This window comes from Aspergillus novofumigatus, assembly GCF_002847465.1.
Source record: "Aspergillus novofumigatus IBT 16806 chromosome Unknown P174scaffold_8, whole genome shotgun sequence".
Lineage (NCBI taxonomy): Eukaryota > Fungi > Ascomycota > Eurotiomycetes > Eurotiales > Aspergillaceae > Aspergillus > Aspergillus novofumigatus.
This window is the reverse complement of record NW_020194281.1, coordinates 1584930-1601456: the sequence shown is the minus strand read 5'-3', so window position 1 is coordinate 1601456 and position 16527 is coordinate 1584930. Positions and strand designations below refer to the sequence as shown.

General features: G+C 50.1%; 6 protein-coding genes across 6 annotated transcripts; 5 read left to right on the top strand and 1 right to left on the bottom strand.

Moving 5' to 3' along the window:
- Window positions 1-324: 324 nt before the first annotated feature.
- Window positions 325-1136, top strand: P174DRAFT_396030 (uncharacterized protein; the record flags this gene model as incomplete). The annotated part of the gene is made up of 3 exons (XM_024823717.1): window positions 325-436; window positions 491-602; window positions 656-1136. The coding sequence occupies exons 1-3, from the start codon at window positions 331-333 to the stop codon at window positions 1134-1136; spliced, it is 699 nt and encodes a 232-aa protein (XP_024679053.1). The 5' UTR covers window positions 325-330.
- Window positions 1137-1775: 639 nt separating this feature from the next.
- Window positions 1776-3318, top strand: P174DRAFT_445367 (putative MFS monocarboxylate transporter). The gene is made up of 4 exons (XM_024828324.1): window positions 1776-1966; window positions 2013-2250; window positions 2299-2778; window positions 2799-3318. Exons 1-4 carry the CDS (start codon window positions 1797-1799, stop codon window positions 3201-3203), a joined length of 1293 nt encoding a protein of 430 aa, XP_024679052.1. The 5' UTR covers window positions 1776-1796; the 3' UTR covers window positions 3204-3318.
- Window positions 3319-3585: 267 nt separating this feature from the next.
- Window positions 3586-3866, top strand: P174DRAFT_424630 (uncharacterized protein; the record flags this gene model as incomplete). Its single annotated transcript, XM_024825211.1, has 2 exons — window positions 3586-3695; window positions 3761-3866. 2 exons carry the CDS (start codon window positions 3586-3588, stop codon window positions 3864-3866), a joined length of 216 nt encoding a protein of 71 aa, XP_024679051.1.
- Window positions 3867-4081: 215 nt separating this feature from the next.
- P174DRAFT_445366 (metallophosphoesterase family protein) lies at window positions 4082-5697 on the bottom strand. Its single transcript, XM_024828323.1, has one exon. The coding sequence runs from the start codon at window positions 5278-5280 to the stop codon at window positions 4177-4179; it is 1104 nt and encodes a 367-aa protein (XP_024679050.1). The 5' UTR covers window positions 5281-5697; the 3' UTR covers window positions 4082-4176.
- Window positions 5698-8158: 2461 nt separating this feature from the next.
- On the top strand, window positions 8159-13027 carry P174DRAFT_396024 (WD domain protein). The gene is made up of 3 exons (XM_024823716.1): window positions 8159-8724; window positions 8787-10775; window positions 10827-13027. The coding sequence occupies exons 1-3, from the start codon at window positions 8185-8187 to the stop codon at window positions 12978-12980; spliced, it is 4683 nt and encodes a 1560-aa protein (XP_024679049.1). The 5' UTR covers window positions 8159-8184; the 3' UTR covers window positions 12981-13027.
- Window positions 13028-13053: 26 nt separating this feature from the next.
- On the top strand, window positions 13054-13605 carry P174DRAFT_497395 (uncharacterized protein; the record flags this gene model as incomplete). The annotated part of the gene is made up of 1 exon (XM_024830898.1): window positions 13054-13605. A coding segment is annotated over one exon (444 nt), but the record flags the coding sequence as incomplete, so codon positions are not given.
- Window positions 13606-16527: the final 2922 nt, after the last annotated feature.

Here is a 16527-nt window from a genome sequence, read left to right as displayed (position 1 = left end):
AATTCCGAAGGTCGTGGGCTGCCTAACCGCATGTTATTTGTCTCTCCAATCTTAGATGAGAGATCTAAGCGTCCATCACAGCGCTATGTATGCCATTGTCGCATCCCACAGTGCAACAGTGAGAACTAGAATGGCTAAATGTCCAAATCCATCCTGTTCGTTTGTCATTATGAAGATGTCATAGACTGAAATCCTCAAAATGGCGACATCGGTCAGCATGGCGAGCTACTTTAACTGAGGGCACTAACCACTCTTTTTATTCCCCCAACTGCTTGCCTGCAGACTTTATTGACAGCTGTCTACGAGGTGAATGGGATACCATAAACAACTATGTATTATGGGCACTGGTTTGATGGACCTGATCAAACATGTTCTCCAACGGGCACGATGCTAAGATTGCTGCTTCTTTCTCCTACATACTGGGGGACATACTGCTGTATGTCAACTTGTCTGAAGAAATGCACTGATGAGCTTACTGATAGTCAAATAGATTCTCCGGGACTGTACTACCCCGGTGGATGGGCTACAGCGGGTCAATTATCCGAATCATGGAATGGAATTGAGATAACAAGTAGCACCAGTGGAGCGATTTGCTGTCCTTTGTAAGCGCGTCAGACAGAACTTGACGTTATATGTATGCTTACTTGACTAGAAGTATGGCTACTACGCCGGCGGCCATTAATGCAGCGGTGTCCTCCCTGCAAAAGGAGACTGTCACACTGGCGGCATCTGGTATTATAGCCACCAGTACCCTCCCGACACCCCTAACTGTCTACGCCGATAGGATTCCGCTCATTTGGGAGGCGTCCGACCTTCCCAAGTCGACAAGTGTGTTACAGACATCGACATCATCTTCATTTGATTCAACTTCGACGTTGCCCCAGCAAGTTCGATGGGGTCACTCGGGTCAATCTGGACTCGAACAAGGCAAAGATCGGGATTGGAGTAAGTGTTCCTCTAGTGCCTTTGCCGTAGGAGCAGGTGTATTCTTTTATATCCTACGACGGCATCGAGAGCGGAGAATGAATCACACTCGGCCATTGTCAGAGATGTATGTCAGACCGTCAGGACCCGGTGGAACTTGCCTCCTCAAATCCGCGCTCGGAACTGGCGTCTTCATCCACAGTTCGATATGAATTACATTGATTGATGGAGCTTCGTTTTGTGTCTATACCTTTTTTGTAGAAACACAAGTCCACAAATGACCAAGGCTAATCCTCGTCGAGAATAGCTAATCTGGGACGATGAAACAGATACCGAGAAACCGCCGTCCGGCGCTTGCTTGGAGAGTATAAGGATACTGTGTGGTCCTGAAATAAGCCAAATTTCCCTACACAGCCCCTATGCAGATTCACTCACAGCTATCGCCGTTGCAAGTGGAACTATCGATTTCTACTACAAAACCCGATTTCGGGACCCTCCGAAAGCGGTTCCGTGCGGGTAGCGCCGGCAGGATGGTCTTTCTAGCAAATCCTCAGATGCAATGTGCCGCTGTCACATCTACGCTGCATAGTAGAAATCTCATCCAGCACTATTCATTCCTGCTATTGTCTACTGCCATCGATTCTACAATCAAGGCAATGATCAGATTTATACTGCCAGGTATATGAAAATGCCATCCTTGAGCCGTGGCCCTCATTAGTCATGGTCAACATTACCCCACGGGAAAACGGCAAACTCCAAAACTCCACTGCGGGGAGTCGGGGTCCTCCCCCGATTACCCTTTATAATGTCAGCTTCTCCATATTCCCTAGTTGGGGTCCTCATGCGTCCTGAAAAGGAATTCGACAAGCGGCATGGGGACAATCGAAGGGACGGATCCTCCTTCACTATATCAGGATGAACCTGCCCCAGTACAAGGACAAGATGGTGTTGAGGTCGTGGAGCCAGTGGCACCGGTTTCAAACGGGGGACTACAAGCGTGGCTCAGTGTACTCGCTGGGTTCTGTGTGTTTGTAAATTCATGGTGAGTCTACGAGTACCCGTCACGATGGACCCTAGCTGATGAACAGGGGACTGCTTGCTTCGTATGGGGCATTCCAAGAGTATTATCAGACGGTACTGCTCACATCGCAGTCGCCGTCGTCCATTTCCTGGGTGGGCAGTGTGCAGGCCACATTGATCGTCATGGTTGGCGTCGTGACCGGTCCGCTGGTTGATTCGGGTTATCTGCGGGTTCTGATCACTGTTGGAATGATACTCGTCGTCTTTGGGATTATGATGACCAGTCTGGCCACGCAGTACTACCAGGTAGGTCATCCTCCTCGTCAACCTAGCCCCCCTGGCTAACCCTGTCAGATCCTCCTTGCGCAAGGCTTCTGCGTCGGTATCGGCGGCGGCATCGCCTACATCCCGGCAATGGTAGTCATCTCGAGCAACTTCACAACGAAACGACCCATCGCAATCGGCTGTGCAGCCATCGGCTCCAGCGTCGGCAGCGTCGTCTTCCCCATCATGTTCCGGCAACTGCAACCGCGCATCGGCTTCCCCTGGACAGTCCGCAGCATCGGCTTCATCAATCTGTTTTTAGGGCTCATCAGCATCCTCATCCTCTGCCGCAAACCAGGCAAAAAGACCCGCGCGCGCAGCATGATCGAATGGCGCGCCTTCACCGACCTCCCCTTCATGCTCTTCTCGACCTCCCTCACCTGCGTCATGCTCGCCTACTACATCCCGCTCTTCTACGTCCCCTCGTACGCCCGCACCCAGCTGCACACCACCCGCAGCCTCTCCTTCTACATGGTCGCCATCATCAACGGCGCCTCCGCCTTCGGCCGCGTCGTCCCCTACCTCCTTAGCGCGTACATCCCCCGATCGCCATCCTCTGCCTCGGCGTCGCCGGTTCCGCACTCGCCATGTTCACCTGGATCGCAGCGACCAATCTTCCCGGCTTCATCGTCTGGGCCTGCTACTGGGGGTTCCTCAGCGGGGTGCTGGTGACGGCCCCGACGGCGATCATCGGGCATCCGGCGCTGTGTCCAGACCCGAATTACCTGGGGACGCGCATGGGGATGATGTGGGGGATCAGTTCGTTTGGATCGCTGGTGGGGACGCCCATCGCGGGGGCGTTGGTGGATTTATCGCAGGCAAATTTCCTGAAGGCGCAGGTGTTTGCGGGCTGTTTGATGGTGGGAGGGGCGATGTTGCAGTTGTGGCCGGTTCTGGTGGTAATGAAACATGATCAATCCAACCCCAAAAGGTAACCGTACCGCAGCGCACTTTGTCTACTCCGAGTAGACGCAAATAGATAATAATAGTCGGCGGTAATAAATTATGGGGAGCATAGCCCTTCCTTAGCGCCGCGCGAAGTGGACGGGCGATGCAACCGGCGTTTTTGGCCGGTTTTTATTGGTGTCCTTGTAGCAGAATGTCTCGCCTCAAGGGATGCTGGTTTCAGTTTACGACCCTGTTTCGCAGCCTGCCATCATTGGTTTTAAACCCGTCTACCCCTTTTTTGGATCTTCTGGTTCTGGTTCTTTTCCCTTGTCGGCCGTTGTCAATCTTGACGATCGCATCTGCATTTGCATCACAGCACAACAGTACAATAGCACAGCAGCAGAGCACAGCGTCAAGTGTTACCGAAAAATGGCGATATTATTACGGAGAGATTGCGATGCGAGTGTCAATTCTGCCAATTGCGAGAAACCCGTCAGCGATTTCCTCAAGACAGGGGTGCCGGGGATTATCGTGGGAATGTACGTTCACTTGCTCTAAGCTGAAGAAAATGTTCTCTGTACTGATTTGATTTTTCTATTGACAGACTTGTCCTAATTGCCATCTGCGTATGCTGCTACCTCCTTTACCGGAATAAGAAACAAGACGCGCGCGAGGCGGAGGATGCGCGTCGTTGGAACGTGGACAAATAGCCTCTCCCTTGCCATTACCCGCTTGACCACACGATATACCCACCATCTACCTTCGATCGCATACATTCAACCGAGTTTTGACCGACTGGATCAGACTGTGCCTGGAGCACACGCAGCGCCAGTACACTAGAGACTAGCGCACGACATAATGACTATTGGCGGATGGACAAAGGCACAAGACAAGACCGACAAACTGAGCAGGTCTCATGTACATTACTGGTCGCTGACTATTCTACCTTACCCACCGCATCGCATTGCATTGTATATACATTATCCTCACTGCAAGAGAAGCGAGCAGAGCAAATAAAAACTACTGCACCACAAACCGCGTCTTATGACTCTTATACAACGTACTCGAATCCAGCACCTCCCCGGTATTCGACCGGATGAAATCCACCTGCAAGCTCGTGCGATTCAGAAACCGCACCGTCGCATAGGAATAGTCAGCATCGTATGCAAAGGCGGTATACGCCGGTTTCGAGCCCACACTGCTCAACCCCTCGATGTTGCCCGCCCCGCCGGCAACGATGTACATCGGCGCGGAGGGGTCGTTCATCCCCTTGGGGTCGGCGGTGCCATTCACAACAGGCAGGAAGCGCTGCGAGTTGTGCACGTGTCCGAAGACACCGAGGTCCACGCCGTATTTGTATAGCAGGCCTTCGAAGGCGGCTTGGCAGGGCGCGCAGCCGCTGCCGCCGGTGGTGTACCAGGGTCGGTGGCCGGCGACGATCACCCAGGGGGTGACGGTGCGGTCGACGCTGGCGAGGTCGGCGGCGAGAAAGTCGAGCTGCTGGGTTGTGCTGCCAAAGGGCCCGCCGTTGAGACCGGCGGAGCCGTCCGGGCCGTCGGGGGCGTCGGGGAAGTCGGTTTCGGTGTCGATCATGACGATGTGGGCCATGCCGTATTCGAAGGAGTACCAGAAGGGTGGGTTCGAGAGGGGTTTGGCCTTGGAAGCGAGGGACTGCGCGGTGGTGCTGGAGGAGGACGAGGCGAAGGACCTGGGCATGGTGTTGGCGAAGCGGTGCATGAAGTCGGTGAAGTTGCGCTGGCCCTCGGGGCAGAGGCCGGACGTGTACGGGATCTCAGTGCAGTCTGCCTCGTGGTTGCCTGGGCTGGCCATGTAGGGCTTGCGGCCGGCGATGGGGGCGAGCTGGTTGTAGAACTGCTCCAGGATCGACTGATAGGAATCCTTGCCAGTGAGGAGATTATCGACACGCAGATACCAATCGTCAGCATATGCGGTATCTCCCGGATGGATTATGAGCTCGAAATCATCGATTGTGCTGGCCAGTCGGCCGATGGTGGTGTGGTTGAGCTCGGGTTGGATGTACGGGATGTCCGACTTTTTGATTTTTTTTGAAGCAACGGTGTACCCGTCCTTGCCGTACACGCCAAGATCAATGACAACATCCATGCTAAACGGAGTAGTATCACCTGGAGTTCGCGGACTGAGGAAATGATTGACCGTCGAGTTGCCCGCGACGATCTTGTAGTAGTAGGTGGTGGCGGGTGTGAGGCCGGTCAACACCACCACGTTGGAGTACGTGCGCGAGGTGGCATACGTCGTTGAAATGGACGAGCAGGCCTTGGAGGTCAGCGCACTACTGGAAGTGCCATACTGGACGCAGCTCTGGTCCAGCTTTTCGTATGTGTTCCATCCAATTGATACAGCTGGGTTCGTCAGATCACGTGTCGCGGTTGGGTCGAGGCCTTACCATTAGGACCATACACAGCAAGGCGCTGCTGGAAGGGAGTCGTCAAGTCGCTGGGAATAGGAGGATAATCAACCGCAGCCAATGCGCCAGTCGCAAGGACGGACAATGCCGTGATCACCGGAGTGTTTCTCACCATATTGCCCACTGCAGTCGGAGTTTGCTTCTGCACTGTGCTCGATACAGCGGGCTGCCATTTTGTTTAAATACTTCCAAAGTAAAATCAACGTTAATCAAGCATGTGAAGAGACAGAATCTGTCCATCAATCACAGTGATAGACACGGTCACGCCCTCAGCCCACATAATCTGCATTGTCACGATGCACTATCAGGCGGGAGAGTGGGACTCCGACGGAGAAAATCAAGGTTGCTAAGAAGCCTACGATGTGTAGCCGAAGCCACTACGATTGTAATAACGGTGCAGAACCCACTCTAGCGTCCACGTGCATCAGGAACAATCTGTCAGTGATCAACAGAACCGAATCATATTCTTTCTATTGCGGTTTCTCTGCGGGTGAATAACCGAGGCAGTGCCGATCCATATCTCTGTCCGTCCGATGTGGACTTGACCGATTGGCATCTACCAAGTACGCAGTTAGTAATAAAAATATTGCAAACCTCCTGCTACAGGATCGAGGGCAAAGAGTCAAGTGTACCAAGCTTTGCCGGGAACCTTCCGCTGAGTACACGTCAATATTCCTTTGATGCTTGTCTTGTATCCAGTTCTTCTAGATCAACTGCCGGGGGATAATTCATGCTCTGCAGGAGCCGCAAGTTAGCATAGACTCCAATCATTGTAGCCGAGCAAAGTAATCTAGGTGCATTGGACAGCGGATGGAAAGATGAATCCGAGATCCACCCTGACAGGTACTGGCCCAGATTCTGCAGACAGCACATTGTTCCCGTATATAACCCTGCTGATGGGGAGAGGTAAATAAAACGTGTGATAGGCTTCCATCCTGACTGGACTGATACCAGTGGATTAATATACAGCCATGCAGATATATATTGGTTACTTGAAGCTCCTTCCTAGTGTAAATACTATATCTCTCTGCCCCCGTGCACTTGCATGTATTCAGTGTGTGGAAAAGCCATCGTGAGACTGCCTGACACCTCATACTGCTGAAATATTTTCTGCCAGCGTCTTGATGATATAAACAACTACGAGCATCATTATTTGCTACCCCAATTCCTTAATACTATTTCTGATCCCGGTATACTATCTCTAACTCTTTTACGTTATTCCTACTCTTTCCAGGGCGGACTCTTTAGAATATGGCTTTGATTCATTACGATATGGAGACTTTGGAGTGATTGACTATATATCGAGCGGAACTACGTCCAACTTAGAAGACGCCTGTGCTTAACAAAAAGTAGAAGCTCCCGGCGTTCAATAGTAAGCGGTTTTCAATATCGCTAGGATCAGACTCGAATTTCAAAGCCACCTTGGCCCTCTGCAGTATATGCGTTGGACAAAAGATTGCTCTTCTTTCTACCCCTCCATTGAGGAAGAAGATATAGAATATGATTTTTTGCCAGTCTTCACCTTCGCATTGGTTACCGGTACATAATCATGTCGTGCGATACAGGAGAGGATACTCATAAAGCGCATCTATGATTTCCTTCACCTCGCAGCTCTTATATGCAGTGAGAACGACTTTGCTACCAGGCAGCATTTGTCCAATAATGTCAAATATACAGACTGGTAGTGTTAGGCAGTCTGGAATAATATGGAGTGTAGAATTATCATTTAATCATAACTCTACCGTTCAATGAATGTCTACAATGCCTTCTGTGCTTTTTGAAACATCAATTTAAAATCGCAAGGATGAATGTTAGCATGAAATATGGACCTAGGCTGAATTTATAGTCAAGAACACTAGTCTTCGTTTATTTAAAACCATACATCCACATACTAGTAAAAACATATGCAAGATATGGTTCTATAGAAACTTATAGGGCTACTGTACTCCATATATACAACAAAGAACAGAAGTTTATTTATACATAGACTCTGTGCTTCACACAGAGAACTCCATGGACAGACAAAAGCATAAAAAGGGGCATTAGTACTCCGTACTAGTACATCAAATGTGGAGAAGACAATTCTTGACGTGGTCTCACTATCCGTGCCCTAGTTCCGCGTTGACCTAGTCACGGATAATTGTAAGCCAAGAAGGTAATTTGGTTCGATGGAGACATGGCGCTAAGATAGGCGCTAATTACAGCTTACAGATTTAGCCCAGAGTCAGCGAAATATTCACTGGAGATCTGGTCCTGTAACATTTTTTCATTGCAGAGGGAAACCCGAGTCAGGGATAAGGAAGGTTAGGACACTTGATGTTGGGGCCGCAGGGCTTTTGCTGTTTGACTTGGACTTTACCTTCCACAGCTACTATCTAGTCTAGATGTCGGGAGGGAGTCTGGTGAACAGCCACCTCAACTGCAGGTGCAGCGCCCCTTTTCAGCCGCTGCTGATGATATCGGAAGTACGCCGTAAAAGCGGGGATGCTGCCTGCCACCTTAATTACTACTCAAACACTCCAATAATAACAATAACTATCGCTTAACAAGGTAGCAATCGATCCAGGGCTCATACTGTCACGATGCCAAGGTGCTGGTTCTCATGTGGGAGTCGCAAAGACAAGGAGCCTGAAGAATATGCCACTGCCACAAGGAACGAAAAGCCGGGTGCCTTGAGTAATGGGTCTTCCGAGAGACAACAACCTGGCAAGAACGACGGTGAAGGCGGCCCAGCAACAAAACAACCGGAGGCGAACGTTGACCGCACTCCGAAGCTGACCACATCGCAAATTCTCTGGAATGACGCATATGACAGCCTGTATGTCGAGGAGGCGGCTCTTGTAAAGTCTTATGTGAAGGTCATGGCGAAGAACCTCCACCCCGATGAAAATGGAGGGGCGGACGGTATCCTGGCAGAAATGGATGACCCGGTGGAACGACAACTGGCGATGGAGGAGCTGGTGAGAGACGGTGTGCAGAAGATTGCGAGGACATCGGCCGTCGCAAAAGGGGTCGGCGTTGTGGCCGACGGTTTCTTAAAGGCCAAGGGCTTGATTGACACCGCGATCGGGAATATTCCACAGGCTGCTCTGCCATGGGCTGGCGTCTGCGTCGTACTACAGGTGAGTGAGCATGGCTTGTCAGAGGTCCGTTGTAGTACTATTTCCCCCTGACACCCGCGCAGGTCCTCATAAATCCGATGCAAGCCTCGCAGGCGAACCAGGTCGGCATGGAGTATGTGGTAGCCAACATGGATTGGTATTGCAGTTTGTCCGAACACATTCTGAGAAAGGAATACATCAAAGTTGGGGAGGAGAACTACGAAGGAGTGCGGGATCAGTTGAAGAGCACGCTTGTCAAACTCTACAAAGCTCTGCTCTTGTATCAGATGAAGAGCGTCTGCTCCTACTACCGAAACCAAGTCGAAGAATTCCTCCGTCAGATGCTCAACTTGCAAGACTGGGATGAAGCTTTGGAGGATGTCAAGAAAGCGGAGACCGTGGTCAAAAATTACCTGAAGCAGTTTACCACACTCCAAATGAGGGACATGACTGGCAAAATCGTCAAGGATGGAGAAGAGAGGAATGAGCTTCTGAGCGGTATGCGTCAGGATATTCGGAAGCAAAACGATGATCAGAAGAAGATGCATTTGGACGATGAGACCGCAAAATGCCTTCGAGACTTCGATGCAGTCGACGCTCAGAGCGAGATGGCGGATATTGAAGCGCGCAAGGACACGCTGCTGAAGGAAGCCTACGAATGGGTGCTCCGGACGGAACAATACACCGCCTGGACAAGCTGGGATGTCCAAGATCCATGTCGACTGCTGTGGATCAACGGGCCAGCTGGCACGGGAAAGACCATGCTCTTGATCGGCATCATTCGGGAACTCGAGAAACAGCTGGGGGCCAACCTGACATACTTTTTCTGCCAGAGCGCCTCTCAAAACCTCAAAGACGCAACTTCCGCTCTGCGATCCTTGATCTGGTTACTCCTGCAAAGACAACCACAGCTCACCTCCCATCTACTGGCCAAGTACCGAAGCGGAAGCCGATTCAATGATAGTCAAGCCTTCTGGACGCTGAAGAGAGTGTTCCTAGAAATGCTGGCTGACGAAAGCTTGTCGCCCGTCTACCTGATCGTCGACGCTCTGGATGAATGTGAGGTGGAAACACCGGGAAGAGAACATTTGATCGAGCTCATGTCGGAGTCCCTCCGCGCAACAGACAAGGTCAGGTGGCTAGTCTCCAGTCGGCCCGAGGTCCACGTCTACGAGAAGCTCAAGGAGCGGGACACGCCAGGCACCATCCGCGAGCTCGACGTTCGGAGCAAAGACGCTGTCAACGCATACATCGACCACCATCTCAGTAAGCTGGCTAAAAAGCCGGGCTACACACCAAAGATTCAAGAGGAAATCTCTCGCGAGATTCGTCAGCGAGCCATGAATACGTTCCTGTGGGTGGCCTTGGTGTTCAAAGAGCTCCAGAACACCCCCGGATTGTATGCCATGAGAAAGATTAAGAAATGCCCTAATGATCTTCTCACACTATACGACCATCTGATGAACCAAGTAGAGAGGGGCCAAGATGAAGATCCCATGTATTGCCGGAGTGTTTTGGCTGCTGTTTGCCTTGCCTACCGGCCCCTGTCTTTCGATGAGCTGCACGTCATCGCTGGCCTGGACCCAGCTGACATACCGGGCCGAATTGTGAAAGAATGCGGCTCATTCTTGACTGTTCAAGACAATACCGTCTCACTTGTGCACCTGTCAGCCCGTGAATGGCTGATGTCAAATTTCGACGCACGGCTCCAGAAGTGCGGACCCGCGCAAGTCCATGCTGACATCTGTGAACGCTCAATCGCAGGATTGTCTGCAGAAGAATCGGGGCTAAAGCGCAACATTTGCGACATCGAGGAAGGGAACCAATCAGACGATATCGTGATTCCTTATCCGGATCCACTAGCTGCTCTACGGTACTCGTGCGAGTTTTGGGTCGATCATCTTCTCGAAGTTGGTCAAATCTCGGACGAGAATTGTCAATTGTTCGCTGATGACGGGGAGATCTTTTCCTTTCTCAAGGTTCATTTCCTCCACTGGCTCGAGAGCTTGAGTATCATGCATAAGCTGGCCAGCGGACAATTGTCAATCATCAAACTCCATAATTATATGAAGGAAAGTGACCAACTCAGTATTCACATGCGCTATGTCTAACTAGGATTGCAGTCTTCATCGAGCAAAGGCGTCAAGTTCGTTAGTTTCTTGAAGGACGCTGAAAACTTCGTCCGCAGGCATCGGACGACCATTGAACAGTACCCACTACAGACATACGGAACTGCGCTCGCGCTCAGCCCCACGAGAAGCCACGTAAGAAACATGTTCTGGAAGGAGAGGCTGTCGTTTATCGAGTCTGTCCAGGGTGTCGGTGACGCGTGGGATGCTTGCCTGCAGGCCTTTGAATCCCCGACATTCCAGCTCCCCTCGGTCGCTTTTTCACCGGATGGAGAGGTCCTCGTTTTGGTTACATCTGGGCGAGTGCAGCTGTGGGACCTTGCCACTGGTGGCTGCAAGCGAGTTCTGGAGGAGGGAGTCCTGGAGGAGGGCGATGAGGGTCATGAGGTTTACGCAGTGGCCTTTTCGCCAGATGGTAATACCCTCACTACCGTTGCGAAAAGTGCAGTGCGGTTCTGGGATGTTACCACCGAGGCTTGCAAAAAGACCCTTGACTTTCCAGATGGATCCATTTCAGCAGCGGCCTTTTCACCGGACGGTGCATGTCTTGCTGTGGCTTCCGGTAGAACAATCTGTCTCTGGGATACCGCAGGCATGGTATGTGACAAGACTCTAGAGGATGTCGCCGACTACAGGGTGACATCCATTGCATTGTCGCCAGGTGGTAAACTTCTTGCCATTTGCACAGACAGAGGAGTACAGGTATGGGATATTGCTACTGGGGCAGTGAAACAACAACTACCCAAGTCTCTTGAGGATATCCAGTCCGCGGCGTTTTCGCCGGATAGCAAGACTCTCGCATTGGGTTCGTGGACCCAAACGGCGATTTGGGATTTCGAAAGCGCTACTTTCGGGCAGAAATCGAATGGAGACTATTTCCGTCCCTTCAGTGCGTTCACGACAGATGGCCGGTTCGTCGCTCTCAATTCGTATGGTAAAGTGCAGTTCTGGGATGCGGCCGATCCCGTCTGCGAGCAGATTCTTCGGGGCCGATTGAGTGACGTTAGATCAGTCTCCCGCTCACCAGACGCCAACTACCTCGCGTCCGTTGAACGCAACGTGTCTGTGAGACTCTGGGACGGCTCAATTTGCGAAGCGGAGCAAACCTCGCCAGGGCTTGGCGCTTCAGTCAGTTTCTTGTCCTGCTCTCCGGATGGTACCGTTCTCCTGTGTGTTTCAACAGGTGCCACCATGCAACTCTGGACCACTGATGGTGTCTGCACACATACACTCACGCACCCCGCCAAAGAAGTCAAGTTCGTCACTTTTTCTCCAGACAGCAAAATCTTTGTATCTGCACAGGAGGACACCGTGTGCGTGTGGGACGTTGAGACAGGCAGACTCCTGCACACTCTCAAACACTACGGGGAAGAACGCATTATCAAGGTGGTCTTCTCTCCAGACGGTACTACCCTCGCTGGTGGCAGCGTAAATACCTTACAGCTTTGGGATCCGGTCACTGGATCCTCTAGAAACAGTTTCGAGGGCTTCTCAATCCACGATGCATACTTCTCCCCCGATGGGAAGTTCCTGGCCGCTTTCTCATTTCAGACGATCTTCCTACTGAACATAGCCACTGATGTCCAACAGACTCTAGACAGCCCCCACCAGAATGACATTATCGAGGCAGCATTCTCGCCGGACAGCAAGATCCTGGCCTCTTTGTCCGTTGACGGCACGTTATGTCTCTGGGATACTGCTACCGGAACCTGCACCCATACCTTCAAGCTCGAGGAAGAAGCAATTGACGCGCTTTCATTCTCCGAAGACGGCAAATTCCTGTTGACGAACCTGGGACGATTGAACCTCGCCGACGGCAAATTCCTGTTGACGGACCTGGGACGATCCAGCCTCGACGATGGCTCTGTCAGTCCGCAGCTGCCGGCATCCGAGGAAGGGCTGGCATCTCCCTCGGTGTCTTCTGCCAGACGACCTGCAGTCAAACCGGCATATGCATGGCCTGCAATTGACGGGCTGAGATACGACGGCGAGTGGGTGATTCGGGAGGGGAAGAATCTTCTCTATATCCCTGCGGGTCAACGACCTGCACATCCATGGAACTGCTGGAAGATGTTCAAAAATATTCTTTTCATTGGTGATGGGTCTGGTCAACTGACGTGTTACAAGTTTTCGTTTCCGTCTTCCTGATTAGGTAGTTCGTGGGTATTTCGGATCACAAACTTAGTGAAATCCAGATTCTATAATTATTAACCAATAGAGCATTCAATTGTATACTCTATCCGAGTTAAAACAGACCCCAGAGGAACTTGGTTCTAAGCTGCTCAGCAGCCACGGTATTACAAACTGTGGAAATCTACACAATTACTGGCCCCGTGTAGACGTCTACTCCCCACTGGGAAGTATAGAAGAGTGCATGGAGCACCACCGCGCTGAAAAGCTAACAGAAAACATGCCCTGGAGGAAATGCACAGGGAGGCAACAGCTACAGCCGATAACGAGGAAGACGCCGAGGAAACCGTGCGGAAGTTACGTGGGAAACAGTCCCTGCCGCATATTGTGCCGACGTGGGCATGCACAGAGAGGTTCTGGACGCAGTATTCTTACGGACATGATTGGCGATATCGCAGTTTTGTCCTTGCTGTACCCCAGGACTGTCGATGCTGGGATGATGTCGAGGGAAGGGGACTGTGGTAGTGTGCTTTGATCAGGACGTCAGCCCCGTGATGGAGACTGTGGGATTGTGTGCGGGAGGACGACTGGCAAACCGACAATAAAGCGGGATGGGTAGAGGTTGAGAGGATTAAGTATGGACCTTCTGTTCTCATTGAGCGCGTTTCGGTTTGCAGGGAGGGCCAGCAGCCTAGTGGAAGGGACAATTCGACCATTACTGGTAGTTTGTACGACATGTGGAGTCGAATCATACGAGTGCTGCATGATTGTACGTACCGGCAGTGCGTATGCTCTGGTTGCGCAGAGGATGCTCCCCATGAGTGTGAGCTTGCTATGTGAGTATCTCCATTTTGCGGAGGGTGACCTCTTAGGGCGACTGACCTCTTTAGGGATGAGCACTTCTTTGAGGAAGATGCTGAATGTGTGGCCTGTCGAAGGACATCGCAATATCGACGCAGGAGCAAAAGATTAGCACATAAGCGTAAAGTGCAGGAGATGGGCCAACAGTAGACACGGATCATACGGAAATACCAACATATATGACGCAGTTATACTGCATAGCTTGTGTGGAAAATAGAGAACTTACCCATGAGGACATGGCAATAGCAAATATCCTTAACGAACCTAAAGCACTCCAGAAACAACTGGCTGGAATTTAGTAATAATTAGTTTAATTCTCAAAATTTCCAGCTTCAAATAGATAACAACCGGAGAGTGTCAGCCCGCTGGGCAAGACATAGGGCGTTGATCTATACCAATACAGTAGACGGACTTCATTGTCCTAGGACTAATACAAAAGCCCTCAGCCTTCAGGACACAGAAGACGTCCTTTTCCTCTAAGCCAACCTGGAAAAAAGGAACCCTAATACAAGCATGCAGCACAGTATCAGAGCTTCCCATATGATCTTACTTCTTAATACCCCACTTCTGTAGGTGTGATTCAATCGTACATATCATAAGCTCAATGCCATGCTGGTCAAGAAGGAACGTTTAGAGAGATTTAATAGAGGCACTATTTTAATAGAGATTAGTCAGCCTAGCCTTGTAACGTAATCCACAAGCGAGCGGCCATTCCAATCGAGCGGCCACCCTCTTCAGATTTGACCGCGTCTTATTATTTTGAATTAATTAGCACGTCACCATGCCTCCAAACTCTCATAAAAAATCAAGGGAATTAGCTGAGCAGGAGGGAAGAATTATCCTTGCAATATCTGCTATCAAAAATAATCAAATTCGCAATATTTCTGAAGCTGCACGTGTTTATAATGTCCCCCGCACAACTCTTCGACGACGCCTAGATGGCTATATCTTTTGACCTGAGGCACGCGCAAACGGGCATAAGATGACGCAGAATGAAGAGGAATCACTTATTAGGTGGATATTATCTTTGGATTAACATGGAGCAGCCCCTCAGCCATCTCATGTTCAAGAAATGGCTAATATTCTCCTCTCAAAGCGCGGATCACCTATTTCTTAGACTGTAGGCAAGAACTGGGTATATAACTTTGTTAATTGGCATGAGGAGATCAAGACCTGGTTCTCTAGGCGCTACAATTACTAGTGTGCTAAATATGAAGATCCAAAGATTATCCAAGAGTGGTTTAATCGTGTCCAGATCACTATAATGCAGTATGGGATCGCGCCTGAAGATATCTATAACTTTAATGAGACTGGCTTCGCAATGGGCTTAGTAGCTACTGCTAAGGTAGTTATAAGAGCTGAGATGCTTAGATGGCCCTTCCTTATCCAGCTAGGGAACTGCGAATGGGTTACATCTATAGAGTGTATTAACTCTACTGGCTGGGTGCTTCCACCATGCATTATCTTCAAGGGAAAGGTCTATATTAAGGGCTGGTATCAAGATACAGCCTTACCAGCAGACTGGCGGATTGAGGTTAGTGAGAATGGATGGATAACTGATCAGATTAGATTATGATGGCTTCAAAAAGTCTTTATTCCTACTACTACTAGTCATATGACTGGTAGATATTAACTATTAATTCTTGATGGCTATGGGAGCCATCTAACACCTTAATTTAATTATATCTGTAGTAAGAATAATATTATTCCACTCTGTATGCCTGTATATTCATCACATCTTCTTCAGCCTCTAGATGTTGGCTGTTTCTCTCCTCTAAAGCGCGCGTATGGTCGCATAATTGAGGAGAAGACATGAGTTAGTTTTAACTATATTAATAAGCTTAACTTCCTTGAGGCCTATCCGCAGGCCCGTACAGCAATCTTTTCATCAGATAATATCAAAAGTGGCTTTTCTGCAACTGGATTAATACTACTGAATCCAGAACGGGTGCTTAGTCAGCTTAATATCCAGCTTAAGACCCCTACGCCACCAGGCAGCCGATCAACAGATTCCATCCCAAAAACACCCTATAACCTTAAGCAGTTGAAGAAGCAGGAAAATACACTTAAAAAGCTACTCAGGGAGCGTACATATAGTCCTCCTACCCCTACTAAGTCTGCGCTAGATCAGCTTATTAAGGGGTGTGAGATGGCAATGAATAACGCTATCCTTCTTGCAAAGGAAAATCATGATCTACGTGCCGCACATGAGAAGCAGGTTTAAAATAGGAAGCGATCTAGGCGGTAGATAGAAGCTGCAGAGGGATTCTCTATCCAGGAAGGGCAGGAGTTCATTCAACAGAGGAATCAGGCTGATGAAGCTATCCAGGAAGTAGATGCAGAACAACGCCCTCAACGGGCACCCCCACGCTGCAGTGACTGCCATATTATAGGCCATAAGCGATTGCAATGTCCGCAGCGCAAGAATAGCTAGATTTAGTAATAGAATCATGTTTTAGGGGTTGTAAATACCCTCTAATCTCTGGGGCGGCCAAAAGTGTATGGTTTAGTGGCCGCTCGATTGGAATGGCCGCTCGCTTGTGGATTACGTTAACAGTCTCAAGCTTAATAGAAGGACGAGGCATTATGTAGTTATGCTTTATCATACAGACAGAAAGTTGAGGTTAAAGTGTCGACGCAATGCCCAGGGGAATATAGTGACCATATAATGAGAGCGAGTCCGCACGTACTTCCCCAAATGACA